Genomic DNA, 23539 nt, shown 5'->3' with positions numbered 1-23539 from the left:
ATTTACTACACGCATAATATGGACTGAAAAATAAATATCACACATATAAAAATTATATAAATTATATTTACTAAAAATAATCATAATTGTAATAATTATTTGATTTTATGAATAAAATCATATATGTAAATCATATATTTTATTATATAATTACATATTTATTATTTGATTTTATGAATAATAGAGTTATTAATTAAAAGATTTAAAAGGATGAATTAAAATATTTTTTAAAACAATATATTTATTAATTAAAATAAAAAGCTTGAAACAATATAAAATAAAAATTACATATATATTTAGAAAAAGGAATTAAATTTAGATATGAAATTATTATATTTAACCATTTAACTAAAAAAATTGATATGTTAAAATATTAATTACAAATAATAATAATAAAACTTAAAATAATATGAAATAAAAAATATTAATGTGTGAAAGAGGAATCGAACTTACTAATTATATTAAAAAAAGGTTAAAATTACAATTTAAAGGGTACCAAATGATACCTGAATTTAACATGAAATTTAATTTAATACTTATATTCCTTTTCCAATTAGATACTTATTTTTGTTTCTATTAAATAAATTAGTACCTTTAACACAAGTTTAAAAGTATTACCCAATCATCACTTCACAACTGCTTTTCAACTTTTTTGATTGTGTTAACTTTAATATATTTTTGTATTGGTTTTGTTATATATACTATTACAGTATGTTTGGTTGGCGGAATAGGAATGCATTCCCCCCAATTCGGTAGGCCCACCACCAAACGTTAATTTGGTTGGCTGTAATGGCATTACAGCTTGAATCCATTCAGTCCCTATTACACCCATTGGATGTAATAGCCATTCATTGCCTTCAACGCTGATTAGGGTCCATGTAGCACAATACCAAAATAGGTGTGTGTGGTATTGAATCAAGGCATGAATTTATCAGTTGTTGACGGTATTATTTCTGCGTAAGTGTTCGCCAACATGTATGAGTATCCACCCGCGATAACTATCAGTGAACAATTGTTTGAAATAGGAATGAGTTAAGGCATGGAAAGTTGGAAGGGTTTTCTAAAGGAATGTTTTGTTAAGAAAGCATTATGGGACGAAAGATTTATGAAACAATGGAAGGGATTTCCTCAGTTTACTAAATATGAAAGATTAAGCATTGTAAGGGTTGGATGACTGGCATATATAAGAGTGAAAAAACTGTAATGGTATCAACTAAAGTAAATTATGCAAAGTAATAGTCGACTGATAGAGATTCATGAAAGTTTTGCAAACTATTATTCAAAGGTATGGTTATAGAGCTCACTAAGTACTCTTGTACTTACAAGGCTTGTTATTTCATTTCAAGTTATTAAGGAAAGTCTGTGCCTAGAGGGACAATGCTAGGAGTTCGCCAAGATAGTGGCGAAATGAGCTATTATGCATACAGTGGAAATTTTGGTGTAGTCTAGGAATACACCCCTTTTAGTCTGTTTTTGTTAAACTTCTTTTTGTAAAGATTTGTATCTAGATCCACATGATAAACTATTGTAGGGTATTTTCTTTGCCTTGATATATTAAGCATTTCAATTGGAATGCCAGAGGAAATGTTTTAAAGAAGAAAGAAATTAACTGATTTTGTTAAATCGTTAAGTTTTTTTGTGGTAACACCCGAAATCTAGATCCGATGAATCGGGTTGGGTTGAAGCTGTTACATAATAACTCATATTTAAAATTATTTAAAATAGTTCTCATAGTATTTTAGGAGTAAATTCTAGCTTTTAGGCTAGTTTTTATTAGATTTTATAAGTTTTCAAATTAATAATGTTTTTATTTATTTATTCTTGTTTTCATCATTTTTAGAGTTAGTTCAGATTTGTTTATTATTTTCCTTTTTCCATTAGGTATAAAATGAAAAATGGAAGAGTTGGAAAATAAATTCAGAAATGATGGAAAGAAGTCTTTTGCTACAACAAACCAAATTAAAGATGGAGTATGTTTATAAATTTGAAAATTTGGCAACAACAGTCTGCTCCACCTTAATTATTTGATCAATGGAGCATCACGATAAAAGTCTAATGTTTAAGGGTTTCATGATTCACAGTTTTTGGATGAAAGGAAATAAAAGAACTCGATTTGGGCTCCTCAATGCAAATTATTCATCTATTTTGTTGAAAGGAAATAAAAGAAAACTTCAAGCTTAAAAGGAAAAAAAAAAACAAAGGAGATTTGGGCACCTCAATGCAAATTCTTCATCTATGTGAATAATAGGATAAAGTTTAGTGATGGTAAGACTTTGTTTTATACTGTTAATGGGTTGACATGATCAGGATGTAAAAGAATAGGTGAAAGGATTAAGTATATCAGATAAAATACATCTATTACAAGGAACAAAATTAATCTATATCTGATAATCTTTAATTCTTTAACCTATCCTTCTACATCCTCATAATGTATACCCATTACTAGTATAAATAGAATAGTCTTGTCACATGTTGACATATTATGTCTAGGTAGCTCCAGAGAGTCTTTGCTGTGAAATGCTATTCTCTAGTATACTTTAACAATAGTGTGAAAAGAGTGTATTTAAGTTTGCAAATGAAAATACAAGTTTCCGTAGAAATTGGGTTATACAGATCTAAGAATGGGCAAAAAGTCTCATTTCAAAAAGACTCTTTGATAATTTAATTCCATTTTCATTTGGTTGTTCTCACATGTTTCTATTTTCTATGTTTTCTAGATTGAGTCAGCCTTTTATGCGTTATGCTATTATTGTGATTTCAGTTTTGAGTTTTGACTTATTTTTAGTCATACTTAAATGCAGTGAGGTTTGTACATTAGCATCTGGCATCATATTAGATCTACATTACTCCATTGAATATGATTATCTCCTTTTTTTTTTTTAATGAATGCTTAATTTGTGTAATTACAGGCTTGTTGTGTTTTTGCAAGAGAAATTTTATCATTTGGAGCTTTAATATTTTAACACAAGTGATGTCAATTTCTTATCTTGATAACATCTTTATTATTTACGGATGCAAGTGGACAGATAAGTATCAGGTAACGGACATAAACAAATATCTCCACTACAATGATGATATCATTACTGTTTTCTAGTAATACGGGGAAGACAATATATACATGTTAAACTACATTTACATTTCAGATTTGATCTTTTACTTTAAACAAGAATATTTTGGTTATATTTAATTTTCGATATGTTTTTATTTTTGATATGTTTCATTTAAAATTATTTTAATCTTTTAATATATTATCAAACTATTTTTATTTTTGATATCTTTAATTTATGTTATATTTAATTTTGGTCTTCAAACAATGTTTTATATTACTTATATTGTCCGATTAAAATTATAATTAAACAATGTTTTATATTACTTATATTGTTTGATTAAAAGTTATCTCAACAAACGAAACAAAAAAAAGTAAGTAAAATGCTACAAACAAATCATGTTTTTTTTAAAAAAGGAATATATTTAACACACTATATTTAATCAAATGGGTATTTTAAAAAATTTATTAAATGTCAGTTATCAATTAATCAAATCCACAAAAACACATTCTTTTCTTTTCTTTGAATCATGTAACCTTTTGTTAATATATGAATATTATGTTTATGCTTTATCAAAAAAAAAAAAGAATATTATGTTTATGCAAAATATAATTTTCAAGTTATTTATTACTTCTAATATTTTTTATTGTAGAATAATTAAATTATTTGTTTCATATTTTAGCACATTAAATATGTATTATGGTTTAAAAATAATAAAGTAGATTATATATTATTTTTATAGTATTTTATATTATGATTTTAGTAAATTCATATAAGAATAATTATATTAAGAATTTTATTAAATTATATATTTTTATTAAATTATATATTTTTATTAAATTATATTTATTAATAATTATGTTAAAATATGATTAAATTATTTATTATTTATATTAATAATCTTATTAAAATTTAATAACAATAACAAAAATCATCTACCTACAAAAATATCTGCTAAGGGTATTCTAGTCATTTTAGTTTTTTTCCTTATACTATTACAACCTCGTTCCATTCAACCAAACACAAGAATACTATTACAATTATATTCCATTCCATTCAACTAAACAATTGAATTACTATTACAGTTCTATTCCATTACAGCTCTATTCTAGTACAGCGAACCAAACGTGCCCTTAGATTTTTTACGCTACGATGCATAAGTTATTCATGTGTATTTATTTAAATATGTTTTATTTATTTCTTTCTTGCAATAATTTTCAATATATTTTATAAGTATTTTATAATTATAAAGAATTAGTAATTTGGATAAAATTAAGTTAAATATGAAAACAACAATTGTTAACTTTGTTTAATTAATGCTTAAAGCAATGAAAAAAAAGAGAGAAAGTTATCCTAATTTAATTTTAAATCATTTTAAAATGAAAGTTATTCCAATTTATTTTTAAATTATTTTAAAAATAAAATGATCTCAATTTATTTTTAAAATGATTTGTTTTATATGATTGAAAGTTCATGTGTCAATATTATGGAAATGACCCGATTCTAGTTAGTATCAAGAATTGTGATTTTAGAACCCAAATTTGTAAACCGATTTGTAAGATTATAATAGTTTACTTAAATTAGTATAAAAATATATTAAAGAACGACTAAGAAATCTAGTTGATAAAATAATTTATTAAAATTCAAAATTAAATTGAAAAAGTTCAATCGTTATTGAATTTTAAATTGAAAAATATTTGGGACGTAATTGACAATTAACTAAAGCGACCTAATGGTTATTTAACCATTATTATTATGAGATAGTGGGAGATGATGATAATATCCCTTAGTTTGCATATTATAATTAAAATGTGTGTATATATATGACTTAAATTAATAAGTTAATCATGCTCAATTCTATTAATTAGATCACTAATTATAGTATATATAGAAAATTAAGTGGAAAGAAAATAAAAGCATCATCCTTTTTTCTCTTTTGGTGTGGTTCAAGCATTCGAGAGGAGAAGGTAAACCCTTTTCTTAACGATTTACATTCAGTCCTTCATTTGAATAAAGTAAATGAAATTTTTAAAGATATTTTTACGAAATCTTAATCAACTATGTAACACTTGATACCTGATTCAATTGCCAAATTTGAATTGCAAAATGTTATATTCGTTGTTGGAATAACTAAAATAAAATTACATTCGATTTATATAATTGATGATTTCAACCAAAACATATATACTATAATTAGTGAACTTTAAAATGTTATATGGTTTAAGGCTATAAAACTTACTTATTCTTATTCTTTTGGCATTTGCTATTGATTGTTTAAGGCTTTTGAACATATCCCAACTCTTTTTATATATTATTTAGCATCCTCGTCACACTTTTTTGGGCTTAATAAGGCCCGAATATTGGCTTGCTGCTTTGGTTTTGTCAAGTTTGTTTATGTAGCCCGATTGAATAATAGAGCTATGGGACTTTGTTAGGAAAAGGGTAGAATACATCGGTTGTTTTTGAATTTTGATTATGATTACATTTTGGGTATTTTAAAATTTATATAATAGTCATTAATGTTATCGAATTATTATATTTTTATCACTTATCTGTTATCCTTCATTAAAATGATGGTGTGATACGTTAATTTAAAGGGTTAATAACTAATTTGGGCCTAAAATATAAATAAAATATTATTTTGATATTTTTAATTACTTAATAATTATTCTAATTTTTAAAATTTATTAAAATAAATTAAAATTTCTGAAATATAATTTTTTATAATAATATATCAATTTAATTTTATATTAGATAAATATAATTTTTATGTATGTAATATATAAATATAAAATGATGTTATAATACATTTTATGTTTTCAGAAATTTTAATTTATTTTAATATTTAAAAAATTAAAATAATAATTAAGAAAATAACTAAAAATATCATAAAAATATTTTATTTATATTGAGATAAATCTCATGAACTTTAGTTTAATGTATAATTATATACATAAACTTTAATTTAATGTAATTATACATGTGAAACTCTAATTGTGGTTCAAATATATACTTAAAATAATTTACAAAAATTGATTTAAATCAAAATTATATATATAAAATTATATAAAATCAAAATTTATCTATACACTTACAAATTAAATCACACTTCATATATAATTTTGACATTTATCTTAAAAAATTAATGTGCTACAGTATCATAATCTTAACTAAAATTCAGAGGAAATGAAAGGAAACTAAAAAGGTGGAGTCCCATAAAAGAAACGAAAAGAAAAGAAGTAGGTTTTGACTGTTTGAAAGTGAAGATTTGGTAGGTAGGGTAGGTAGGGGTAGTACTGCGACTGGTAAGGTTAGCTGTAAGCATAAGCAAGCGAATAAATGGAATATGAGGGAATGAGCATTGGAATTGGAAAATGGCGTTACAATTGCGATGCGGCGGCGTCTTTCTCTCACAATTGTCAGATAGCAATAATAAAAATGGGCGGTTGGTAATTGGGGGTGTGGGCTGGGGGAGAGAGCCATTCCTTGGTCGTCTCCGTTGCAGCAGCAATAATAATAACAGCAACTGCGATGCGAAAAAGGGTGTCCCTGATTCAAACTACGTAGTGCCCCTGGAGAAATCTTTTTCGCCTTCCAACTCCTCCTGCATCACTCGCCCTCTTATTGAAATCCTGCGCGACCTCAATAAGCGTATCCCGCATAACATCATCAAGTCTCCGCCTAATTCTTCCACTTTCCTCCCCTGGTACTTCTGCTAGCTTTTGTTTTGTTTTCAATCTCTCAACCTCATCCAATTCATCTGATCTAATTTCATCGCCCCAGGTACCATGCCAATCGCATGTTGAGCTTCTACGCCCCTGGTTTGCCTTTGCCTTTTTTGTTTTCACTTTAATTTCTTTTTAAATATCTACCTTCGAATCAATTTGTGAATTCAACACAGGGTGGTGTGGAGAAGTACGTGATGTTATATTCGCCAACAATGGAACCATTACTGTTGTGTATCGACTCACCATTCGAGGTTCTGACGGAGAGGTCGGTTAACTTCTTTCTCCCTATCTTTGCTTCTCCATATTACTACGGTTTTCTATCAAATTATTATTACAATTTGGTGTCATTTTTAAGTTATTTGAGAAATGAAAACAGAAAAATACTGTGCAACTACTGTTTCCCCTTCAATATTTATGTCATATTAGTTCCATGGTTTCAGACTTCCTGTTAGATAATGTATGTGGATTACTTCGTGGTATACTATGTTGCAGAACTCTGTGCCGCTGTGGAACTTAGGGTTAGTTACATATTCTTTTTTGTCTGAAACTAGTATTGATACGAAAGATTCACTGGTCAGATATGGGGCCATGGAACTTGTTGCGGGTTCTTGTAGGGTCATTTCTATACTGGAGTGCAGCAAGACTGATACATGAAGCAAAAGATCATGGATTATGATAGTAATAGTATGATTATGGATTTCTCAAGAAAATAGGAAATTTTGATTAAAGAGAAAGAAAAACAAAAAGCAAAAGATCCGGAAGTTTCAAACCTGGAGTTATGCAATTGCATCATACAATGGTGAATAAAGGGGACATAAGCATCAGTTGGAAACCTAGAATTCCTTAACTGCATCTGCATGCATCACAGTCATTGAAGAAAGAAAATCTAGGTTTCACGCAATCACAATAGCAATGATGCAATATATATATATATCATAGTTTGTCTTTAGAAGAAAGGTCACTTTGATGTTTATATAGATTAAAAAGAACTAGAACTACTATTCTAGATGGGACTTTAGAGACAATACTTAAACTCATAACACAAACCTAATGAACTTGACTTAAAAAGCAGAACTTAATAGTATAAGGAAAGTACAATGAGATACTAAATTCAAGTGTAATGTTTAAAATACTAAGTGTAAGCTTTGTTCAATTAAATATTACTATTATGCCCCAAAAATACTGCAAGAGTAACAAAATAAAATCTCAATTAAGCTAATCTCTCTATCACCTTATTGGCAATCGGTAGCAAAGAAAAGATTTATGCTGCAATATAGGGCAAGTAGGTCTTGGAAGTATGCTGACTAGTAACTTCTGGTCTTTGACTAAATTTAGAATTATAAGATACCGAGAATGTATTGGAGAAATTTGTCTCTAAATGCTCTTAGTTATTCAGAGCTCAAACCATTTATCATTTATGCTCCTTCTTTACTCTTTCCACCAGTACGGAACAGTTTTGTCAGTTGCCTTAAAAGCATAGTAGTCAAATCTTTTCCAGTACTGATTTTATGCCCTGTTAAACTGGAAAACCAAACTAGACTTTTGTTTTGGTGAAAATTCTGACTTGTATTGGTCATATTGGTACGTTTCACCCCATTCCGTCCCTATTGGCTGGGAATAACGTGCACCTGTTACAAAACCTGTGAATACATAAAAAAATACATTATTTTAATTGAATTTGGGCTGGCTTGATTTCATGCAAGTTAAATGACTATTTTGATAAAAGTACATTAATATAATTAAATTCAATTATAATATATATAAATATTAATATAAGAAACTAATATCTTGTTACTTCTTAATTAGTAAAATGAATTCCAAGAATAATTTATAGGATGGTTTTTTTGTCCTTTTTATTTTTTATTTGTTGAATGATGAATTCATTGCATTATAACTGTGAAGTTTCTTAATGAGTATATATTTGGAACTTATTTAATCTCATTTATGTAATATTTTTATATACTAAATATATATTTTTAGAAAATATCGACAAATCCAAAATGGTAATATAGAAACATGCCGGTACAGGTACATCTGACTATTTTGCTTAAAAGCCTCTAGCTGATTCTATGAGGTTTGTACCTGTTCATGTATCGTAGTGAGACGTGTTCCTTCAATCAGATCCTTTTGTTTTTGATGCTTTCCCAGCTTTTATGGCTGAAGAAGATAGGAAGAAGAATTCTGATATTCCATTCGTGCCTTCTTACAAACACAGTGCTTATGTATAGCACTTCCATAGAAAATATTCAACTAATGGTTGAACATAAACCAAATAGAATTGTTGCAACCAAAATGTAATCTATGAGTTAAATCTCTGCCGGCTCAGCAGGTTATTGTGCCCGACTCTTTCTTCCTTCAGCTCCTTTCTAGCATATACCTCTGAATGTCTGCTGGTGCAAACTGTTTTCTGTCTGGCTGTGTATTTTCCTATCCCCCAGTTCATTTCGGTTGTCATTGCCTGCTGATATTTTCATAACAAATTCATAACCCAAAGTCCTTGGAAATAGCTTTGCTCAAATATATGGTCACAAGCCTGTAAACCTCAACCTATTCTCAAAAATCCCAAATTATCCCTAGTGGAAAGGACAAATACTAATATCACCCTTGAGATATTTTTCCTTAGGGCGATCTTTTAGTGAAACTGCCGTATTTCTTTTATTCCCAACTAATGAAGGCTCATATGGCATTGATTTTGTGAGGGAATTGTTCAGAAATCTGTCATAACCGTGGAGAAGTGTTTTGAAACGGCAGAATCTTTTACCATACATTTATTGTAATCCTACCGTCCTAGTTGGGCAAACACTAACAATTTTTCTGCATTATACTAAAGAAAATTCAAAATGTCATCAAAAGCCTGTGGACCTGTCAATTAAGCCATCATAATCAGCCTCCAAAAATTCCAGTAGTTGATGTCTCGCACAAATTTTAGCAACTACCAAAATTTGAGTTTTTGCTATGTTAGCCCAATCCAAATCCTATTTTCCATCCAGAACATAATATAATAAACTGAATTTCTGTTCATTGTTGTCATTAGCTAGGTTGCGACTCATCATTTTACTTGAAGGTGACATATATCAAATGGATATGGTTATTGGTGTTTTATCCTCATATATGGAAACTTGGGAAAAATTAAATTACTTGAGTCACATAACTTAGTGACTTTCATTCAATTCTTATGAATATTTTTGGATGTTTGTGACTTATGTTGTTTGACTCTTCATATTCATTGAAGTATCTGTTTTTAACACCCACATCTGCATTTTCCAACATAGATATGGGGATATTATCCTCCAATAACCCTTCAAATATATGAAAAAACTTGGAAAGAATTGAACCTATCTATATTGGACAGATATACACTCACACCGAGGTTCAATAACATACTTTGTAACATCTTGTGGGTAAAAGCACCAACTTGCCAGCCTCATTTTTGTTGGTCGGACACAATACAGAGATACCCTTTCCAATTCCTAAAAGAAGTATTACCCTCTGTGAAAGGCTGCTGCCTCCATCAACCTGACTTGCAAGCATGTGCATTTTATGCATATTTTTACTTTTTGGTTCATTTGGGATGAGAGTTGATGACAGCTGGTCTCTCTACCTTAAAACTATATATGTGCTTTTGACTTGGTTCTTTGGTATATTCCTTTTACCTGCTCTTTCTCTGAAGGGGTTCTTAGGCTTGTGCCAGTTTATATACAAACAAAGTTGTTTTAGTTGCTCGTCTTTTACATCAAAACTATAAAAGCATGTCTGGTAATAATACATGTATGGTCGGAAGTGGATTATGACTGCTTTTCCTTTTATCTTCAACTTGAAGTCCATATGAAGATTACTATTTTATGTGACCATTGATTTCATTTTTCTTTCTAAAGAATCAAATACAAATAATTTTCATCAATTCAAGTCGAAAATAGAGAATTTATTATAGCTAAGGGAGAATTTTAAATAGGTAGGTCTTACTAAGTGGATATTCAACTGATGAAACAGCATCGGTCAATGCTACTTGACTAAATGGTTAAGATTGTGAAAGTTATCAACAATCACTGCATGAAAATTCATGACAAACATGTTGCTTCATTATAACAAATGCAAATGCTCTTACACAGGTACATCGTGAATCAACTGGCACGGTATCATCCAGCAAAATTAACATGGTAGATCCTGTTAGTGCAGCAGAGGAAATAGCTTTCTGCAGGGCATGTGCTCGTTTTGGTCTTGGCTTGTATCTGTATCATGAAGAATAGATGTTATAGAGAGGATGGAGGCTGGCTAACCTTTCAAATCAAACGTGTCTTTAGCTCTTGTATGAAAACTTGGGTTGTACTTAAATTCTGCCTTTCCCTGTTTAGTATGATATGATATATAATCAAATTTCCTAATGTTTTTGTAGAATATAATCAAATTTTTAATTAATGCCAATGGGTGAGAATTTTAAAATGATTAGGTTCCATTTTGTTTCATAGACTTTCAGAAAATGTTTTTTTTTTTTTTTAAATATGAAAAGTTTTGGAGAAGTAGAGATATTTGAATGATTAAATGAAAAGTGTTTTTTAAATATATATATATTTTAAATAAAATCTAGTAATAAATATTTACTTATTAATTATGAAATATTTACTGATATTTATTATTAAAAAGTAAAATTTTAATATTCTTATTTCAAATAGTAATATTTTAATAATAATATTTAATACTAAAATATTATATTAATACTTAAAATAATTGTCTTTGTTTTATAAAAATTAAGAGAATTATAGTAAAAATAAGAGAGAAGAGTAGATAAAAATAAAAGATAATTCAATTTTAATTGGAATATAAAAGTTTATAATACCCTCTATTTAATGGATTATAAACACCATAGGTTACTGAAAACATAAATAAGAGAATTAAGGTTACAAAACATAAATAAGAGAATTAAGGTTACAAAAACATAAATAAGAGAATTAAGGTATCTTATAACTTTTTTATGGGGTTATAAAAGCATAAATTTTTGGACGAGTTTTGGGAGTTATATTAACATTTATTTATCAATAGGTTTACAACATTCTTCCTTACATGTCCATCAATGAAAATGTGGCGCCTCAAACCTGGTCGGAATGGACCAACTTGAATTCGGAATGGACCATTAGCCACTTACGTGACTCTTTTTACCGGTCAACCAACACACCACAAACCAATCTTCACACTAATCTAAAGCATGCTTAAATAAGTGATTTTTAAATAAAAAATCCTAAAACATGCTTCGTTCATCATAATATAACGAAAAAGGACTAGGGGTAAAATCATCATTTTACACATCGTAAACATTAAATACGTAAGTCATAAATTTGGACTAACCAGTGTCCTGGGCATTTTATTTTAAAGCCTTTGAGAAAAATTCAATCCAAAACGATAATTAAAAACTTAATTCCAAAACAAAGTATAGGGACTAAATCATAATTTTTCCAAAATATCCAGAAAAACCACTTTAAGAAATTAAAACTACTATACTGAAATTCAGGGAATGAAACTGAGAGATGAAAAATTCTAAAACATGTTTTTCTAATCATGTCAACAAAAATCAATTCACACTAGAAAAAAGAAGTAAACACATAGACACCTGTGAACCTCTAGTTCGCAAACTCTAAGATCGACGAACACTTGTACCCGGCGAACCCTTATGACTGGAAAACCACCATCATTGGCGAACACCTATCACCAACGAACCCTTATGACTGCCAAACCCTTATGATTGGCGAATTCACATTTGGCGAACCCCTAAAGTGAACACTCATTATGGTATGCATACCCTATCACATAATGTATGTGAGCCCTTACATTGAGCGAGCCCTATATTATATGCAAGCCTATTTTGTGTGCAAGCCTATATGTATGCGAGGCTTATGATGTGCGGACCCTATGTGCTATGTGAACCCTATATGTCATGAGAGCTACGTATTATACGAACCTATGATTAAGTGCGTACCAATGTAACATGCGAGCTATACCTTGTGAACTATGCTATGTGAACTCTCTTGTGCGAACCCCTATCGCGAACTGCCTTTGTGAACTCCTATCGTTGAACTACCTATGTGAACTCTCCTATGTGAACCTCGTTATGTGAACTGCCTTAATACCTTTGACAGTTTATCGGCCTATCCACAACTACTGCATTCTTCAAGCATAATTCAAGCAGTCTAAACACACACAAAAAAATGTATAAAAATCCTTAAATAGTCCATAGAAAGTCCAATAAAAAATCCAAAACAAAATTAAAATCTAGTCTTTCGATTTTGCACCCACATTGCCATCTTTATGAACCAAAAATCCTTTCACATACACAACTAAGGTGCCTTTGCCTTTGGATCACCAACTTGCTCACTTCACCTCTTCACTCCAACTATGTCACTGCAAAAATAATAACAAAAGAGTGTGAGCTTAACCAAGCTCAATAAGTACTCAAGATACCATAATAAACCACAAACACAAGAGTTAAAAATAAGCATGCTAAACACATTTAACACATAACATCACTAATATTATATCATAATGATACATTGGCAACTTATGAGGATGAAAATACATATTAAAAATACTCGTTGGAAACATGGATCTCCATCACTCCACACTTGACTCATAGAGTCTATATCTGACCCGTAAAGTGTAGCATGAAGCTAACACCCTCCAATACACCAACATGCTACATGAATAGAGCAATGCTTTACATCCCCTTATTCCACAACATGTCCCCATAACAAACACATATATGTGCAACATCCCGAAATAGGGCTTAAACGGAACAATGGTTGTGAAACCATGAATTTGAGATAGAAAATTTTATTTTGATTAATTTTTATGATTTACCGATTGATTGGATGCATGTGTCAGAATACCGATAAGAAATTTTAGCAATTGCATGTCTAAATTGCATATTAGGGTTTAATTGCAAAAGTGGGTAAATATGAGCTTTAGATGATAAAGGATTTAATAAAAGTGCATAATTGAAGTAGAGGTCCTTAAATGGTAATTAGACAATTAGATTTTCATGGAAAAAAATGGGCATGCATAGATAAAAATAACTAAAGTTTTAATGAAGGGCTTTTTAGTCATTTGGTAATAAAAAGAATTAAAAGGGAAAAAGATGGCAAAATGTGCTCATCTTCTCCATAAGGGCTGAAACTTCAAGGGACTCCATAGCTAGGGTTTCTTCACTTTTTTAAGCTCATAGTAAGTGCATCCATGCCCATTTTTTAATTTTTTTTAACGTTTTTGGAGTCCTCGTAGCTCGATTTAGCTTATTTGGAAAAATACCCATAGGTGAAATGTGTTTATTTTGATCTTTTATGGTAGAATATGAAGCTTGAAATTATGTTAAACAACTTTTGCTACGCGATTTTAAGTGAAAACAAGTAAAACGACATAATCGGTAAAAATACCTAATGTTCAAAAGTAAATGTTAGAGTGGGAATTTGATGTTGCCATAGAAGGGAAAGATGTTCAGCATGTCATAAAACATAAGAATACGGGATGAATTTTAATTTCTGAGCTTTGGGGAAAAAGTGTAAATATGCAAAAGTTTAGGGGCAAAATTGTAATTTTGCAAAAGTTCGAGTCAAGGACTGTTTTGATGAATGTGAGTATTAAATGAGCTAAATTTGCTATTATAGATCAAGAGGAACAAAATCCAGAGTTAGACGAGGGAAAGAAAAAGGTTGAGGACTAAGTTGCTAGATTTGATCGTATTTTGTACCGAGGTAAGTTTAGGGTAAACAAATGCAATATTTCAATAATTATTATTAATGTTGTTATTTTATAGAAATTATGTACTTATTTCATGAAATTATTTAATGTTGAATGAAGTATGAGATGATAGAGAATCAGTGTTAAAAAGTCCCGTTGAAACATTAGGAATGTATCGGATACAAATGTCATGACATTAAGAGAATGAGATCCCATGTAAGACCATGTTTGGGACACGGCATTGGCATTATTGAGGTTATGAGAGGTCCCACGTAAGACCATGTCTGGGACATGGTGTTGGCACCGAGATGAGATGTCCCCCGTAAGACCATGTTTGGGACATGACATGGGCACCGATAGGAGAACTCTCACATAAGACCATATCTGGGATATGGCATGTAACACCCCAAACCCGACCTAGAATTTAGGCCCAAATATGGCTTGTCACATTGAAGTGTTTTCAAAAACCATGTTTTCATTAAAAACCCTTCTTGAAATTTCAACTTCTTGCCATTTAAAACTTGTATATAACCTCATTTTGCATTTGTTTATTTCCAATCATGGTTTATTAAAAAGTTATTACCTTCAAAACCTTACACTATGTTTGGTTGGAATGGGTGGGCCCCACCTAATCCCTCTTTATTCCGTCGTTTGGTTCAATGTGTTTCTAATACTCGTGTAATACAATACAGATCTAATCGGTGAAAACCACCGATTTGTAATACAACCCTTTTGCTCAGATTAGGTGCTGCATCATTTACCCTCCCTGTTTTACCCTCCCGATTGGCTTCCCCATTCCGTTGCCTCTTCCTTCGTTCTACCTTCTGTCGATTTGCTCAAGTTTCGACCGATATTAGGGTCCTCTGTCTCTCAACCTTTTCTTTTCTTTTTTTTTTACAACCATTCACTCTTTCGATTTGCCTTCTCAACCAGTCGACTTTTTCTTTTCTTTTTCTCTGTGTCACTCTTTCGATTGCTCTCAATTGGTGGGTTTCGTGTTATCGCCATCGAAAGGTAAAGGTTTCTAACTCTCTTTGCTCTCAATTATCCTGTAATTGTTCTAACTCTTCTTCTCTCTGTCTTGAGTTTTAATGGTCGTCTTGTTAGTGTCTTCTTCATTGCACTTTCGTATTCGATCTGCTTTCTTCTTTCTCGCTTGATGTGCAACTTTACATAAACAAGCCTGAGCCGCCCATTGTTTTACCTTTTTTCTTTCTATGTTAGGGCACAAGACATTGGCATGCAATCTGATGCAAAATACATTTTCGCCTAAACTTCCTAGCATGTTTCAATCCGTGTTTGTCATTAATCGTGATTATGTAATTTGGAACTTAGGTTGAGCATCTCCATAAATGGCGTCTCCCTTTGTTCTCTTTTCCTCTTGTTTTCTTTTTCGACCTTCTAGTTAGCCACCTAAGTAAGATACTTCCATATTAAAATTTCATGTAAAAACGCTTGAGTTTATTCATGTTTTATTCTTTGTAGTCTCACTCTCTACATTAATTTGTGCAGTTTTTGGTTTACTCCATCTATTTTGACTGGTTAATGTTTCTTTGAATCTTCTAAGCTGAGGTGATTAACTTAAAATTCCATATTTCAATCAGCTGATCTTTTTCTCAACTTTTAGGTGTTAAAGGAATTTACTCTTCAAAAACAATTGAGGGTGCTACTCATTTTTTGCATCACTATTCAAGCTACTTGGATGCAAGGTATGAATTATAGGTCTGATTTTATTTAATTAATTAATTAGTTTTTTAATATTGTAGAATGCAACTTGTAGAAAACTGTAATTGATGTTGTCTTTGACATGCATATTAGTTGGGAATAAAAAATGAGTATTAGTTGTTCGTTCGAATCTTATTGGTGAGCTTTGCTACTTAAACCCAATTGAGACTTTTTCCTTTATGCTGGACATTGTTGCCAATACTCAAAGATAATGAATGAAATGTAAAGACGCCTAATGTTATGCAATCATTTTATCTTTTAGGACATATCTTAGATACGTGGTAGTTGAAGAAACTATTTTTCTTTGAACTCCATATTGCAGCCTTCTAAGAATGCTTTCTTAAATTTTATTATTATTATGTTTTATGTATATAAACTCTAAATAGTTGTCTGTCTCTGTTATCATTGAATCCCTTTATTATTTTCTTGATCATTTAGCACAGGAAGATACAGTGCCGGGATTATTTTTTAATTTCATCGATTTTTTGCTTATTCCTGATTAAATCTTGTAAATATGATAAATAGCGATAGATAAAGAAAGAGGCGATTAGACTTTAATGGAATTTTAGCATATATGGTTTTTGGTGTAGGGAGGGGTAGATATACATGCATTGCATGGATGTTTCTGCGAAGCAGTGGACAAAATGGATCTAATCTTTGATCCCTTAGCTTAGATGTCAAAATTTGTTGCCTTGAGTTCAAAGTTTTATTTATATTTTATATGTAAAATCCCCACTATTTCTCCACTCCTTTTTCAAACCATATCTATTTAAAGGTGTAAGAAAATTTGGTATAGAAAAGATTGCAGTGATGTAAGGGACTGTCATTCCTTTAGAGGCAGTGGTGATAATGGTAGGCTTTGCTGAAATATGCCCAAAATTGACTCAACCTCATAACATGGTAGGCTTTGCTGCAACAAAAGAGTCATAGTTTAGAACAATATTTTCCAATGGAACATGATAATTGTGCAGAATTATGCATAGATACCGTTGGTAATCATCCTTTATCCGAATCGTTTAATCCAACAAATTTTGATAGGTAGAGGATTACCGATCACATCAGCAATTACAGATTAGAATTACATTATATTCAACTAAGCAAAGACACCACTTGTTTTATAAGATTACTAGCATCTCCTTAGAAGAATCATCGAGCACCTGCAGCCCCTCTTTCTTATTCAAGACCATTTTAGTTATATGGTCAACAGTTGGTTATCCTCCCTTGAAATGTTATTGATTTGTATTGATTTGTTAGTGAGTAGAAGATGAAACTGGAAATTGTTGCAATTTGTTTTGATATTGTTATTGATTTGTTCTGGAAATTGTTTTGATTGTCTGCTGGAAATTGTTCTTGATTTGTTAGTCAGTACAATGTGAAACTGGAACTTGATTTGTTCTTGATTTGTTAGTCATTGATGGCAAAAAAATGAATAAATAAGGATAAATTTCAATGACAAAAATAAGAGCATAAGCATAGAGAAGCTATCATGAACTCAAAACAGCATTACTCTTCAACCTTACAACAGTTCAGGGTAGAAAAACATTGTCAACTTGACACAAATAAAATCAATTCAGTGAACGCACTATTGCACATAAAAACCCTACCTTCTTCTATCTATACTTAACCAGTACATAACCCTCCTGGTTTCCCATAAAAGGCTAAGCAAGTCTAGCAGTTGGTTCAATTATATATAGGTATATAATATTAGAGGGACCAAAGTTGAAATTTAACCATTTTGTAAAATGAAGAAGAAGAAGAAGAAGATGGTGAGAGAGCCACGTGTGAGCAGTAGGAAAGTCATTTGGACATTTCTTTTATATATAGGTATATAGATTTTATTTTTGATCAACTATACCCCTTCCCTTGTGTATATATTGAATGCCTTCTCAAAATTGATTCTGTTACTTCTTTGTTGTCGTGGTTCTCATCACAAAGTCCTCATGCTGTAAAAATATATTTCTCATACGTATACTCTTTCTTGCTTTAACTCTTCCTTCAACATGTCTACAACTATACTCTTTCTTGCTTTAACTCTTCCTTCAACATGTCTACAACTATACTCTTTCTTGCTTTAACTCACCCTAAAAATCGTTCCCAATAATATGAATATATGTTAACATTTGTATAAAATGAATTATTAATATGTAAATTTAATATACATTTACAATATTATGAAAAAAATGAATATAAACATGTAATTTAATTTAAACCAGATCATTATATCATTCTTCAAAAAATCATTATATTAAATAATGTAAAAATATAAATAATTGAGACATAATATTAACACAAAATTTTCTCAAAATTGAATCACAAAGATAAGTGACGTAAATATAGAACAAAATTAGTATTAAAATAAATATAATATAAAAATTAATTTAAATACAACATAAAAAATAAAACCAGAAAGTAATGTAAAACACACACACACACACACACACAAATTGCATAGTTAGAAGAAAGATATGTATCTCAATAAATTGCTATTACGTGTTAAATAAATAAAATAATTTATGCCCCTATAACAATTTTCAAATTTGTTGATGTTATATTCTTCGTAGTTGTTATTTTAATCACTATAAATTTGTCCTATAATGCTTTATATTGCCATAATTTTAATAAATTTGGAACATGATTTGGATAGGTTATGACTAAAATGTTATTTCTCCAATTTGGAGCTTTTTGAGCAATAACATAGGTATATAAATTGGTAACAAAGTTGGCTTTTGCCAATAACACAAAATCCAAAAATGATAAAACCAAAAAATACAAACGTTGACACCTTATGTTAGACTTTTTCCAATACAATAAAGGCAATTATGTCAATTAAAATGCATAACATTAATTACAATTATTTTATATGACAAGTCACACACTATAAATAAGATGAATAGGAGAAATTTAAAGAAAATTTCTTTTTCCTTTACGAAAAATACTAACCACATTGTATGATTGATACAATCAACTAATTTCGTAAAGTACTATTTTAAAGGTTTGGAGGAGACTGAAATTGCAAAATAAACTAATAAATTATTTTTAAATAAAAATATAAAATATAAATAAATATGTATGATTGATACAATCAACTAATTTTGTAAAGTACTATTAAGCGAAAGCATGTTTATAAATAAAATTGGTTCTACTTTCTTTGATAGCAGTGGCACTAATAATGGTTTAGTTTGTTTTCAAGTGTCGATGTTTTATTGATTGTGTCTTCTAATTTTAATATGTTGCAGTAATGGCCCATCTGCCTTTAATTGCACAACGTGAGAGGCGTAAAAGAATTGGTATTGCATTGACACTATGGTTGGAAATCTGTAGAATTGCGATTTGGTTCTTTTTTAGAATGTGTATTCTTCATTTGATGAGGCTGCCACTTTGTTGGCTGAAAACATCAAGGCCGTTGGCGATCAAATTAGTAGGAGTATTGCCTCCGAGGTGATAGTTCAGCAGAAGTCAGAAGAACATCAAAAGATGGAAGAGAAAGCTTCAAATTTATATTCAGCCTTATGGTCAATTGAAGGTTTAACCGACGATCAGCGGTATGATGCTTTGAGTAAAATTCCCGATCATCCAACTCAAATGATCGTTTTCTTTAGTTTACCTTCTGTTGCTCGATTGGAATGGGTCAGAAGATTTCTTTCTCACCATTAAATATCAATGTTCAAACTTTTTGATGTTGTAAAACTATATAACATATGGATTATGATGTACAATTTCATTTTCATCTAACCTTTTCTTAATATAAGTTAATTATGTTTATGCGAATATAATTCTCAAGTTATATATTGATTTTAGTAAATTCATATAAGAACATTTTATTATTAAGAATTTTATGAAATTATATATCACTATTAAATTATATTTAATATTAATTATTTTAAATTGTATAAATTCATATAAGAAAATTTATTATCAAGAATTTTATGAAATTATATATTATTATTAAATTATATGTAATAATTATTATTTTAAATTATACAAATTCATAAAATATAATTTATTAGTTATAATTATTTTAAATTTTATTAAATCATATATTTAATATTAATTATTTCATATTTTCTTTTATAGTATCATATATTATGATTTGAGTAAATTCATATAAGAATATTAATTATTAAGAATTTTATTAAATTATATATTTTAATTATAATATATTTAATAATAATTATGTTAATTTTATTTTACAAGATCATATATTATGATTTGAGTAAATTCATATAATAATATTAATTATTAAGAATTTTATTAAATTATATATTTTAATTATAATATATTTAATAATAGTTATGTTTAAATATGATTAAATTATTTATTATTGATATTAATAATCTTATTAAAATTTAAATAACAATAACAATAATAATTTACCAAAACAAATTTCGCTAATTATTAAGAATTTTATTAAATTATATATTTTAATTAAAATATATTTAATAATAATTATGTTTAAATATGATTAAATTATTTATTATTGATAATAATAATCTTATTAAAATTTAAATAACAATAACAATAATCATTTACCAAAACAAATTTATGCTAAGGGTATTCTAGTCATTTTAGTTTTTTCCATTATGCTATTACACCTCTATTCCATTCAACCAAACACAAGATTACTATTACGCCTCTATTCCATTACATTCAACCAAACAGTTGATTTGCTATTACACCTCTATTCCATTACACCTCTAATCCAATACAGCGAACCAAACGTGCCCTTATTGTTAAAGAAAGCTTAATTTAAAGCAAATGATCTACGAGAATGTGATATTTAAAAATTCAGGTACGGAAACGTAATGTTAGAAAATAGTTATTATTTTGGAAAATCGTGTTCTACTTCTAGCAGTTATAAATCACAATCACATCAAATCCCAAATTTAAAATCCAGAAATTATAAAGGCCTTATTACAACCCGAATTAAAATCAAATTGCTTAAGTAAATGAGCAAAACATAATAAAACAAGTGCAGTTGTGTGGTCCTTTTCGAGTCCATCGCAGCTCCGAACCGTCTAACGCTAGGGATTACCTGAAAGGTTAAAAATAGGGTGAGTTTACGAAAACTCAGTGTGTAATCCCCTTATCAAAGAAATGAATCGCCTAGGCCCGAGCCCTTAATAAGAGTAAAGATCGGTGTGGCCTTAACCCATTACGGTAACGGTGGCAAATGACCTTAGCCCCCATCAGCCTCGGTTGGGCCTGAGCCCATATCAAATAGCACATATCACATATATTTGGGCCTAAGCCCATCTAAATATTAGAATCAGTATATGCAATGCATTAATACCCATACCAACCTTGCACTCCATCTCTTATCCACCCCTACACTCCTATAGGGATTAAATCGACCCACCCATCCCTACACTCCTTATGTAGCACCGGTTCCGGCGCTAACCAATATTGTAGTAGAGCTGCCAATCACATAATCGGCTAAAAGCCATCAATGGGTCCATAGTCGTCTCATGTGGCTCGTGCGACCCTTACATATCAATCACTTCCTCCAATACAAGATCCCAACCCCATGTAGTATGTTGTGTATGCAGTATGCCATGCTCAGAATCAGTCATACAATTCATAGACAAAACAGTCATTTAAATCACGGACAAATCAATCATTTAACCTTGAGGGGTAAAATAGTCATTTACCCTCTACGACAATACGATCATTTTACCTTACAGGGGTAGCTCGATCATTTTACCCTTCAGGGGTATCTCAGTCATTTTACACGGACACTATGAATTTCTTGTGATGCTGTTTGGTTTAACTAATACACCTGCTGTATTTATGGATTTTATGAATTTTATCTTTAGACTGTATTTAGAAAGTTTTGTTGTGGTATTTATTGATGATATTCTGATATATTCCCGAGACAAGACTGAACATGCCGATCATCTAAGAATTGTTTTACAAACCCTGGGAGATAAACAACTGTTTACTAAATTCAGAAAATGTGAGTTTTGGCTCCAAGAAGTTGGGTTTTTGGGACACATAGTATTAGCTGAAGGCATCAAAGTTGATCCGAGTAAAATTTCAGCGGTTGTTGACTAAAAACCACCGAGAAACATATCTGAAGTTAGAAGTTTTCTAGGATTAGCTTGTTATTACCAGAGATTTGTAAAAGGGTTCTCGATGATAGCTACACCAATGACACGACTATTACAGAAAGATGTGAAGTTTGAATGATCTGATAAATGTCAGTAAAGTTTTAACCAGTTGAAAGCACTGTTGACCGAAGCACCAGTTCTGGTTTAGCATAAATCGGGTAAAGAATTTGTGATATTCAGTGATGCGTCATTGAACGGTTTAGGCTATGTTTGATGCAAGAAGGCAAAGTTATAACTTATGCCTCCAGACAGTTAAAGCCACACAAGTAAAACTATCCAACACATGACTTAGAGTTGGCAGCTATTGTGTTCGCGTTGAAAATTTGGCGACACCATATGTTCCGTGGAAAATGTCACATATTTACCAATCACAAGAGTTTAAAGTATCTGATGTCGCAGAAAGATCTGAATCTGAGACAACATGGATGGCTCGAACTGTTGAAAGATTATGAGTTAGTTATTAATTATCACCCAGGTAAAGCAAACGTAGTTACTAATGCTTTGATTAGAAAGTCCTTGTTTGTTCTGTGAGTGATGAATACCCGATTGTCATTATCTGATGATGGCTTAGTCATAGCCGAGTTAAAAGCTAAATCGACATTTTTACAATAGATCTGCGAAGCTCAAAAAACTGATAGTGAGATGTTAGCTAAACGGGTACAGTGTGAATCGACTTCTGATTCAAAATTTCAGATAGGACTAAATGATTATTTATTATTTAGAGGTACATTTTGTGTACCTAAGAATCTAGAGCTTATACAAAAATGTTTGCACGAAGCTCATAGTGGTAGCTTGTCTGTTCATCCTAGGAGCAATAAAATGTACAGTGATTTGAGATAGATGTATTGGTGGCCAGGAATGTAACTCAAGATTTTTGAATTTGTATCCATATGTTTGATATGTCAGCAAGTTAAAGCTAAACATCAGGTGTCTTCAGGGTTGTTACAGCCAGTGATGATACCAGAGTGGAAATGGGATAGAGTTACTATGGATTTCATATCTAGGTTACCCCTATCTTTGAAAAAGAAAGATGCTATCTGGGTTATTGTTGATCATTTGACGAAGTCTGCACATTTTATTCTGGTACGTACAGATTTCTCACTTGAGAGATTAGCTGAGTTATATGTTTTGGAGATTGTCAGATTACATGGAGTGCCAGTCTCCATTATTTCGGGTAGAGATCCGCGGTTTACATCACAATTCAGGAGAA

General features: G+C 30.2%; 1 protein-coding gene across 1 annotated transcript; it reads left to right on the top strand.

The window, feature by feature from the left end:
• The first annotated feature begins 6361 nt into the window (after positions 1-6361).
• Positions 6362-11215, top strand: LOC105773376 (DNA repair RAD52-like protein 2, chloroplastic). The gene is made up of 4 exons (XM_012595191.2): positions 6362-6753; positions 6831-6868; positions 6949-7040; positions 10885-11215. The coding sequence occupies exons 1-4, from the start codon at positions 6422-6424 to the stop codon at positions 11020-11022; spliced, it is 600 nt and encodes a 199-aa protein (XP_012450645.1). The 5' UTR covers positions 6362-6421; the 3' UTR covers positions 11023-11215.
• The last annotated feature ends 12324 nt before the right edge of the window (positions 11216-23539 follow it).

Source organism: Gossypium raimondii, chromosome 6 (genome assembly GCF_025698545.1).
Source record: "Gossypium raimondii isolate GPD5lz chromosome 6, ASM2569854v1, whole genome shotgun sequence".
Taxonomy (NCBI): domain Eukaryota; kingdom Viridiplantae; phylum Streptophyta; class Magnoliopsida; order Malvales; family Malvaceae; genus Gossypium; species Gossypium raimondii.
This window is presented reverse-complemented; position numbering and strand designations above follow the sequence as displayed.